Source organism: Leptosomus discolor, unplaced genomic scaffold (genome assembly GCF_034619465.1).
Source record: "Leptosomus discolor isolate bLepDis1 unplaced genomic scaffold, bLepDis1.hap2 HAP2_SCAFFOLD_136, whole genome shotgun sequence".
Classification (NCBI taxonomy): Eukaryota; Metazoa; Chordata; class Aves; order Leptosomiformes; family Leptosomidae; genus Leptosomus; species Leptosomus discolor.
In genome coordinates, this window is record NW_028237760.1 from 97,303 (window position 1) to 106,758 (window position 9,456).

The following is a 9,456-nucleotide window of genomic DNA, read 5'->3' on the forward strand; positions in this document are numbered from 1 at the left end:
CAGGCCACCAGGGTATATTTTGGGCTGCTCCGAGACCCTTGCTCGGCTTTTTGGGCTTCCCCTGCACGTCTCACTTAGCCTTTAGCTGCTCCTGCCGCCCGCGGCTGTGCTTTTCAGGGTGCCCCAGCCCCCCAGGTGTGAATTTCAGTGATCTCCACGGCAATTGCACTGCCATTCAGGACGATAAAGCCCCTAAGGACGCCTTTCTGAGCAGCCCAAGGCCCCGCGGTGTGCCTTTCGGGCTCCCCCAACTCCTTGCTGTGCCTTTGGCTGCATCTCCAGGCCCCGCCGTGTGCTTTCTCCTGCACCCCATCTCCCTTGCTGCACTTTCTCCTGCACCCCGTCTCCTTTGCTGTGCCTTTCACGACTCCTCCGTGTACCTGTCGGGGCAACCCGGTCACCATGACGTGCCGTTTGGGACAGCCCGGACCGCTCGGGCTTCCTTCTGGAGCACCCACAACCCCCTGGCTGCTGCCCTGGAGCCACCTCTGCTGAAGGCTGCCGGAGGCTGCAGTTCCCTGCTGTCGCTCTTCCTTCGTTTCCGCTGCGTCCCGTTGGGCTTGGGGGCAGACGGCCTCGAACGGTGTCGATGCTCCTGCTGGGTCTCCGGGGGCTCGCAGCTGCTTTGGTCATGATTCAAGGATTACACACAGCGGGTACCGTAATAAATCCTGTCTGGCAGACATCTTGGACTACAACAGACTGTCCTTGTTTCTAACCACGAACAGAGCCTTGGTTAATGAAGACCTTCGGTCTGGGACTTTACAGGGGCGTGCTAGCAGCATTGGCAATAGAGATTGTATTTCGTATTTGATCATTTATTCCCTTTGAGACTTACTTTCCCAGCATAATCATTAGTCTCTCCTACTGCTATTCGCCAATTAGAATTCTTGCTCTTCAAGGCAAGGTGGGAAGAGCAAGGGGGTCGCTAAGCAGTAGCCCCAAATCCTCAATCTGGTGATGGCCGCAGCAGTGCCGCTCGCCAGCGCTCCCTGAAGTCTCCCGTGGGGCACTGGAGCTGGCCTGTCTACCCTCTGCGCTGCAGCAGGCCCGCACTAAGGCAGGAGGAGACGTGCTTGAAGGCCAGGCCCTGCCCCCTGCTGAAGCCCGGCCCTGCCAAGCTGCCCAGGAAAGCCCCGGGGGCAGGAGCCATCCTGGAGGCAGCAGGCTGGGGTCTCCCCCGGCGGGGCCGGCGCCAAGGGCCAGAGGGCAGCAGCCCGGCCCTGCCAAGAAGGGAGCCGAGAGCTGCCCACGAGGGACAAAGCCCAGGGGAACGCCAATCTCCTCAAGCCCTCCGCAGGCCCCTGGCACCCTCCCGGCGCCGCCCGGCCTGGCGGGTCGACTCCGGGGCGGGCCGGGGCCACAGAGCCCCGGCTGCGGGGCCGCCAGCCCCCGCCGCTGCCCGCCGGCAGGCAGGGAGGGCAGCCGAGGGAAGGCGCGTGCGCGCCCCGCCTCCCGCTGCCGCGGCCGCTGCCGGGAGAGGCGGCCGCGATGGCGGTGCTGGCGTCCAACCCCAACAACCCCGTGGTCTTCTTCGATGTCGCCATCGGCGGGCAGGTGGGCGAGGGCGCCGCCGCCCCGGCCCCGGCCCCGGCCCCTGGGGCTCTCGGGAGCCGCGCGGCGGGGCCGGGGGCCGCGGGTGCAGCGGGAGGGGCCGGCGGGGGTGCGGTGGGGTGTTGCGGGGGTGCAGCGGGAGGGCGGGGGGGGCTTGTTGGGGAGGGGAGGGGAGGGGAGCGGCCAGGGGTGCAGGGCGGGGTCTTTTTGTTGGTGGTGCGGGAGGGGGTTGGCCGGGGTGCGGGGGGGGCTGTTGGGTCTCGTTGGGAGTGTAGGAGCGCAAGGGTGGGGGTGCGCTGGGAGGGGGCGGTCGCAGGGTCCGTCGTGGGGCTGTGAGGGGCGCAAGTGGTTGGAGGGGCGCGTCGGGGTTCAGCGGGGGCTGTGGGGTTGCAGGGGCGCGTGGGCAGGGGCTTGGGGCAGTGCTGCGGGGGAGGGGTGTGGAGGTGCAGGGCTGCATCGGGAGGGGGCTTGCAGGGCTGGGGTTGCAGCAGGAGGCTGACTTGGCGGGAGTTGCCTGGGTGCAGCGGTGGGGAGGCCGGTGGGTGCGAGTGGGGCCCAGAAGGCTCATGTGGCCGCCGTCTTGCCCAGGAGGTCGGCCGCATGAAGATGGAGCTGTTCGCCGACGTTGTCCCCAAAACGGCGGAGAACTTCAGGTGAGGAGCGGCCGGCGTTCCTGCGGCTCAGCCTGGAGCCGGCCTGCGAAGGGTTTTCGGTGCAGGAACGTCTCTGGTGGCAGAGCGACTGCCTGCCCCCGCGAACTGCTGCACCTGCTTTGCTCCTCTCTGCGTTGCCAGAGAGATGTGACGGTGCAGCATGCTGATCCCCGGGGGAGCCCGTCTGGCTGGAAGGTGAAGGCCTCCGGTCCCTCTCTGCTCCCTCGGTGGAGCTTCCGATAGGCCCGGTACATCTATGAAGGGGGCTGCCTTAAGGTCACGGTAGGGCTCTCCTCGCCGCCCGGTTATTTTGCCACGGGCCGACGGATGTGCCTCACGCTCTGCTCTCTTTTTTGTTTTCCAGGCAGTTTTGTACGGGGGAATTCAGGTGAGTGGGTTCTAGTGGGTCTTTTTAAGTAGGCTACTGCGAGAAAGAGGGCTGGGCAAGTAGGAAGAAGGGTCACTTGGGATTTTCTCTCACTGTCCCAGTACAAAAGGAAAGAGGGAGAGAAACCTGCTGGGATGAAGTTGTGCCGGGCTCGTCGGTGAGTCGCGGAGGTGGCAGACTTTGCCATTTGGGCCTGACTGTGTTCGTGCTCAGGTCGCTCTAGAACGGCCTGTCTGCAACTCGCAGCCGCCCGTGCTGCAGCTTGCCGCGGGATCCCGTCAAGGTGATGGTGTGGAGGTTGTAGGGAACGACGTCAGTTCATGTGCAGGGCCCACCGGAGGTTTCCCTGTGCCTCCGAGAGCACCAGCTGAGAGCCAGGCTGCAGCGCTTGGTTGTGTATCAAGGCAGCTGCTGAGGTACAGGGCAGCCCTTTGGGGCTCCGGATCCCTGGGAGGGTTTTGCGTGGGCTGTCCAGTGAGTCGCAGTGATGTTCCTGTTTATTTCCTTGCAGGAAAGATGGTGTCCCTGTGGGTTATAAAGGAAGCACTTTCCACAGGTAATTCCCCTGCTTTTGTTCAGGCACCTAAATAGCAGCCTGAGCCAGCTGGGGTTTTGAGACGCGCCTTCAAGGCGTTACTGGTCTGGGAGGCCTTTGTGGGTGGCAGCTAATTGTCCTTCTGTAGCTGTGGGGGATTTGGGGGCGCTGTCAGACGTGTACGCTGGGGTCACTGGGAGGGATCCCCCGTTCCTGGTGGGCCAGGTCAGAGATCATTTTCTGGCATCTGTCACCTAATCGCTGTCCCTGGTCGAAGAGCAGTGGCTCCCAAATCACCTGATAGCAACCAGTAGTTAATATTTGTGGTAGACTTGAGACTGTAGCGTTCGTAGGCCCTGATAACTTCCGTGGTGCTGCTGCGAGGCCAAACTCCTTTTTACCACGTAGTATTCTTCTTGAGGCATTTGTCTGCTGAGAACTAAGTATTCTTTTCCTTGTTTAGGGTGATAAAGGATTTCATGATCCAAGGAGGTGACTTTGTAAACGTATGTACCTCTGTATTCCTTTGGGGCTTCTCCTGCGTGGTGTAATAGGCACTGTTTCCAAGGGTGCGTGCTGATTTGGGGGCTCTGTTGGCTCTCTTTTGAGGTCCCCAGTAGTCACTGGAGGTTTCCTTGTAGCTTTGCTGCCATCTCACTGCAGCAGGCTGTAATGTACTTGGAAAGGAATCGTGAGTCTTGTGTGCACATACCCTCTCCTCCCCCAAAGAGTTCCTCTCTAAAAAGCCCCGTGGCAGTACAGCTCGAGGCTTTTCAAATTGGCAAAGATTTTTTTTTTTTTACCCTGTTGTCCTTCCCCGCCTTCTCCTGTCCCCCCGAACAAGAAACCCTGCGAGTTTGTCTTTGCTTTGCGGAGAGTGACCTTAAGTAGGCAACCGAGAAGCATGTGGTGCAAGAGATCGTTTCCGTGCAAACGAACTTTTTGTCAGTGAATTGTGCCAAAAGAGGACAGAGTTTGTGCCGGCAGTGGTGGTCGTGCTCTGAGTTGGGGAGAAGCAGAGTGTGTGGGGAAGGCTGGAGGACCGCGGGGTCTCTTGGCTGTCCTAGGACCCAGTAAAATGATTTCATTTCTGGAAGTGTTTCAAAACGTGAGGGGGCGTGATGAAGCTTTTTTAATCCAAACTTCCTAAAACTTGGTTGTCTGAAAGTCGCTGAGGGGAGTGACCGCACGGCGGGCGGCTCAGCCGCAGCAGACTTTAGGTGGTCGCTAATTGCGATGCTGCTGCGATGCCCCCGCAGGCTTTATTCCTTCCCCTGGAGCTGCTCAAGCATTAGGGCTTGCACCAGACATTGAATGTGTTGGCTCCTGGTGCGTATGGAGGGCAGGGGAGCATCCATTTGGGGCAGAGTTGAGCCCTGTCCTTTTGCGTGGGGCTTTTAAATTTGTGTTTTAATAAACTGAACCGTTGGGTAGCGCTGGCTCAGAACAAGCGCTGAGGCTGACGGGGCACCTCTGTCACCCAGGGAGACGGCACCGGAGTAGCCAGTATATACAGGGGTCCTTTTGCCGACGAAAACTTCAAGCTGAAACACTCTGCTCCTGGGCTGCTCTCTATGGTGAGTAGAAAACACTGCCGTTGTAAGACGGAAAAGCTTTAGGTACTTTCTCTGTGCCCTTTTCCTGGGTGTATCGGGTATTTGCCAGGCAACAGACATCTCCACCGCTGGACCCAAGGGCTGAAAGACCGGCTGTGTAAGTGCTCGTCAGAAGGCTGCTCGTGGGTTAATGCGTGGAGGAACAGCGAAGTCCCGATGATGATCCTGCAGCATCCTTTCTTTTCCCCCGTTGGAGGGCTGGGGCAGGCTTTGCTCGATGAGCTTTGAGAAGAGCTTGGTGGCTCTTGCGGTTTGTGTAGGGTGGCAAGCGGTGGGGTTTTCTTCCTCCCCGATGCTGTTACCGAGCACTGACCTCAGCAAGGGGGAGGCAAAGAGGTGGGGCGTTCCGAAGCCGTAGCAGCGTTCCCAGGGTGCCTTTGCTAACATAGGCTTCCTGTTCCACGCTGTAGGAAAAACTGCAAGCGTTGCCCCTTGCCTGGTAGGAACAGTACCCTGACTTTGGCCACAGACAGCAAGCGGAGCCGGTGCTGCAGCGTTCCTGTCTGCAGCTGCTTCTCGCCCAGCTCTTTCAGCTGCCCTGCCCTTAAAGCACTTGCTTAGAGCATTCGCCATGTGCATTACTTACTCCTCCCGTTCCAAGCACGGCCCAGAAAGAGGTGTCACGACACAGCTAAGCGAGCAGTGTGCCGTGGCGTGGGACGAGGGATCCCGCGCTGGTCTCGGCAGCTTTGTGTGAAAGCGGCGTGGCTCCGGAGTCGCTCTGCCGGGCCAAGCCGTGGTCCCTCCCAGCTGGGTCCTTCCGCAGCTGGCTAGCGATAAGTAAAAATGCCACGGGACTGTGTCCCGTGCAGCCCTGCAGCTGCAAAACGTGCCCAGTTCACTTGCCGGCCCAGAAACGGGCTTTAGTATCTCCTGGGTGTCCAAAGAGCTTTGAAAAACCGGAATGGACTTAAGCGTGGCAGAGCCGTGTTCTTAGCAGAGCGCGCACGCTCCGGGTGCTGCGCTCAGGTGTGAATTCAATTTGCCGTCCGCATCGCGCTGTTCCGTGAGCCCTGTGCCGCTGGGATCGTTGCCTTTCTCATCCTGGTCGTCAGAACAGACACGTTTGGGTTGGTTTGTCCTGAGGAAACCTTCCAACTAGCAGAAAGCTGCTTTTTTTTTTTCTGCCCTGGTTTCTGTCTCTTCAGTTTTCCCCGGGACAATACTGCAGCCAGGAAGGACTCGCCACCAAAAAGTTTGGCCTTTTTTCAGGAGCGTGCCCTAGAGCCCAGATTTCAGCGCGATCTTGTGCTGAACGTGCCTGCGTAGAAGTACGGTGGGAAGTTGGTGAGAGCGGCATGACCAGACTGGGTGGCGTGCCGCGTCCCAGCCCGGGGTGCTCTCCTGCGGATGCGTATCTGCTGCCCGTGGTTTGTGTAGCCACAAGCTAAAAAGAAGCTAGGCTGGGTCTAGAGCAACAGCTTTTTCCTACGTGAGGCGCGTCTGCCTTCGGTTTTGGCAAGTCTTTGATTGTACACTGTTGGTATTTTGCCATTCTCCCCCCAGGCAAACAGTGGTCCCAGTACCAACGGCTGTCAGTTTTTCGTTACGTGCTCCAAATGTGACTGGTTGGATGGGAAACCCGTCGTGTTCGGTGAGTACCGGCAGCGGCGGCCTGGCGTCCCGGCTGAGGGACACTGCCTGTGGCGCAGCTGCTCGAAGAAACAGCCGGGGACTGCTTGTTCTTCGCCCCTCGCTTGTGGAGCACGTTTTAAGAGGGATCGTTTCCTTTGCCGGTTTAGAGCTCGGAAGCCAGCCCTGACGTGGCCAGTAGCTTTACACTGCACCAGACTTTCCAGCGGGAACAAAAGTGCATGTACCTGTGATGAGTGGCGGGGAGCAAAGGTAAATCCGGCCGTATTGAGATGGAAGAATTTTCTCATTCTAAGTAAAATCGTCGATGGGCTGTTGGTCATGAGAAAAATGGAAGTAAGTTGAATTTGCCCATTTCTCCGCGAACGTCCCCTTGGGCAAGTGGTACAGAGGATTGACAAGGGTGGTTCTGTTCTCTGCCGCTGTCTGTTTAGAGGGTACCAGGGAACAGCAGCGTTGATAACTGGTATTACCGGTTGTCGTTGTTATAAAATGGCAGGAAAGGCGTTGAGGCAAATGCTGTGCTATAGATTGACTTTAGAAATGCTGTGCTGTCGTGGTTGCTGGTTGGTCTTTGAGCGGGGATTGTGTTCCTGTGGCTTTATTTGCGACGCTTTGCATTTGTTGGGGAAGCTGAATTGAAAAGCTGTTCCGTCAGCAACCCAGACGAGGGTGTGAAGCAGATCACTTCTGTGCCGTTGCCCGGGATTATTCCGTGGATGCTGAATGATCAGTTCTGCTGATCCGTGATCAGCGTGTTTGATAAGAAAAATGAAAGTCATCTCCTGAAGGGCTTCCAGCGTCGTGACTGGGTGTCTGAGTAGATGAGGAGATGTAACAAACAGCGGTGAGTTCGAGACGGGCGAAACTGAACTCCCTGGCCCGCGCCTGGCTAATGTGCGCAAGGGCCTCCACCCTCGGTCTGGGAAGCGGGGCGAGCACAGAGCTGACCCCCGTCCGGTGTTGAGAAAAGGTCCCGTGCAAGGAAGGGTACGGCGCGGTGTGATGCACGTGTTGCTGACCCTCTTTGCCAGGAGCACCGATGGCAGGGTTGCGGTGTGCCTGCCTTGTGCGTCACTGCAGCGAGGGGCGAGTTGAGGGAAATAAGTAAGAGACTCAGAAAGGAGCAGCTGAGTCCAGCAGAAGGAGAGGTTCAGAATGAGGGTTGCTGTGGGACTGTCTGGTGTTTGGATTCCGCAAAGGCCGTACAAAGGCAAGTTTGCTTCGCGTGTTGCAGCTGTAATTAGTAACTTTCAAGCTTTAGGCCAGAGCAGCCTCAAGCGACGTGATGCCTGCTGTATCTCAGGAGGAGCTCTCTGGCTTTAGCTCTGTGCCTTCCCTCCCCTTGGAGGGATCGGGGTCTGGTCTGTATCCCAAACCTCTGCCCGCAGAGAGAGTGCAGCAGCTTATGGCTGGGTCCGTTGCCCAAATGCGTGATGGTGCTTCTGTGTGACTCGGAGCTGTGTCTGGATTTCCCGGTTCCTGATGCTGTAGGCATCTCTCTCTCAGCCGGTCTTGGAGTACCTGTCACTCGCGGGATTTGCCGAGCTTTTATGAGGTTTAACGCTATACGTTTGTCTGTCCTCAGAATGTGCCGACGGGTCCAAACAACAAACCCAAGCTGCCGGTTGTGATCTCCCAGTGCGGGGAAATGTAGAGCAGTGAAACAGAAATGGGGTAAGTGTGTCTTCGCAGGCCGCCAGTGCAATCAGCCTCTGGGCTGCTCTGCTCCTTTCCTTTTCTCTTGACTTAGTTTCGCAGTCCTTTGAGTCTGTAGAGAGCTGACTCAGCTCAGTGAAGCGCCAGCAAATCCCCACCGTTTTTGGCCTTCCATTCGATGATTTCCAGAGAGGTCTGGAATTGCCCACGAAGACACTTTGTCCCCGCTTCCATAACAGAGTCTTTCAGATCTGTGGCACTCCAGACTCTGGGGAGCTCCTCCTGCTTGATGAAGTGACAACAGGGGATGTAATTGTTCTTTCGTTTCCCTGGTACTTCTGGTGGCGTCGATAGGCTTTTGAAGAGAGGGACCACCTTGTTCCCAGGCTTTCTTGCAGATGGGCAGACCCGTGCTGATGGGTGGGGTCCCCTTTAGGGCTGTCCTCAGGCCCAGGCTTGTTCATCATTTCTGCTTGGAGCACATGATCTCTGGCCAAGATCCAGCTTGAGACCGGCAGCTTTTCCCTTCTAGGGACGAGGCCGGTGCCACCTCGCTGACTTCCCAGCCAGGTTTTAGGAACTGCCTTTCTGCAGCCTGCTGCCTCTCAGCTGCTGGAGACAAGGAGGGCATCTGCCTTGCCCAGCTTCAGCCAGCTGAGTCAGTTACTTGTCCAGACCCTTTAAAATCAGCCGGGAGAAAGAGGCGCTGGTGGGTTTGGGTTCGGAGGCGGGTGCAGAGGCCCGGCATGGAGACCCAGGAGGACGCCCGCGTTCTCTGGCTCAGGGTGAGCTGATGCGTGCAGCAAGTAGCGCTCCCGTGAAAACCGCTGAGGCGGCACCCAGTGTCACTGCACGGTCTTGCTGTTGTAGGATGAGTCGGGAATGGCCGTCCAGCGTTTCGGACCTGTTTCTTCTGCGTTTCAGCGTTCCTTTGCCGGTGCTTAGGCCTGTGCTGGCTCCATGCCGTTCCATCTCCAGCCGGTTCCCCCACTGCCCCAGTCCTCTCTGCAGGCCAGATCCGCGCTCTTGACGTTCTCCTGAAATTACTTCATCATTGGCATCTTACCTTTTTTGGGTTTTCTCTCATTTTGAAATGTAAATAAAGAATTTTGTTAAATATGCGTGCAGAGCGCATCAGTTGACGTGCTCGGGAAGAGATTCTTCTTCAGGTGAGGAGGACTGCAGAGTCTTCAGCAACGTGTGTTGTCCCTAGCTGGTTCAGCAGGGAGCTTCTACTGGGCGTGGTGGTGCGGGGCCCTGCTGCTGGGCGATTGCGAAATGGGCAAGAAGGGGTGAAGGGAGCATGGCAGAGCACGGCAGTGCCGTCCTACAGCAGCTCCTTTACTGGGCAGGTAAGTCGGGCTGCCTGGCAGAGAGGTTCTTGGCGTCTTGGGAACAGCCAGAGCCTTTCTACACGCAGCCTTGCTGAAGCAGAAGGAATTGGCGCGGCGCAGGCTT

The 9,456-nt window shown here is 57.9% G+C and overlaps 1 protein-coding gene across 3 annotated transcripts; it reads left to right on the top strand.

Annotated features, from left to right (window-relative positions):
* Positions 1-1,471: 1,471 nt before the first annotated feature.
* LOC147413055 (peptidyl-prolyl cis-trans isomerase H-like) lies at positions 1,472-9,140 on the top strand. 3 transcript variants are annotated; one of them, XM_086480716.1, is made up of 10 exons: positions 1,472-1,557; positions 2,143-2,207; positions 2,572-2,595; positions 3,107-3,151; positions 3,594-3,636; positions 4,615-4,707; positions 6,253-6,344; positions 6,636-6,675; positions 7,928-8,016; positions 8,531-9,140. In XM_086480716.1, exons 1-9 carry the CDS (start codon positions 1,492-1,494, stop codon positions 7,994-7,996), a joined length of 537 nt encoding a protein of 178 aa, XP_086336842.1. In that variant the 5' UTR covers positions 1,472-1,491; the 3' UTR covers positions 7,997-8,016; positions 8,531-9,140. The 3 variants fall into 3 exon arrangements, with proteins under 3 accessions (XP_086336842.1, XP_086336841.1, XP_086336843.1); XM_086480715.1 differs by lacking the exons at positions 1,472-1,557; positions 2,143-2,207; positions 6,253-6,344; positions 6,636-6,675; positions 8,531-9,140 and adding exons at positions 2,697-2,752; positions 2,842-3,011; positions 6,489-6,591 and having other exon boundaries at positions 2,468-2,595; positions 7,928-7,965; XM_086480717.1 differs by lacking the exons at positions 1,472-1,557; positions 2,143-2,207; positions 6,253-6,344; ... (1 more) ...; positions 7,928-8,016; positions 8,531-9,140 and adding exons at positions 2,697-2,752; positions 2,842-3,011; positions 4,796-5,242 and having other exon boundaries at positions 2,468-2,595.
* Positions 9,141-9,456: the final 316 nt, after the last annotated feature.

Coding starts and splice junctions, on each gene's coding strand:
- LOC147413055 (XM_086480715.1), top strand. CDS start 2,535: ATGTGCCTCACGCTCTGCTCTCTTTTTTGTTTTCCAGGCAGTTTTGTA. Junction 2,596..2,696: donor TTTTGTACGGGGGAATTCAG/GTGAGTGGGTTC, acceptor TCACTGTCCCAG/TACAAAAGGAAAGAGGGAGA. Junction 3,637..4,614: donor AAGGAGGTGACTTTGTAAAC/GTATGTACCTCT, acceptor TCTGTCACCCAG/GGAGACGGCACCGGAGTAGC.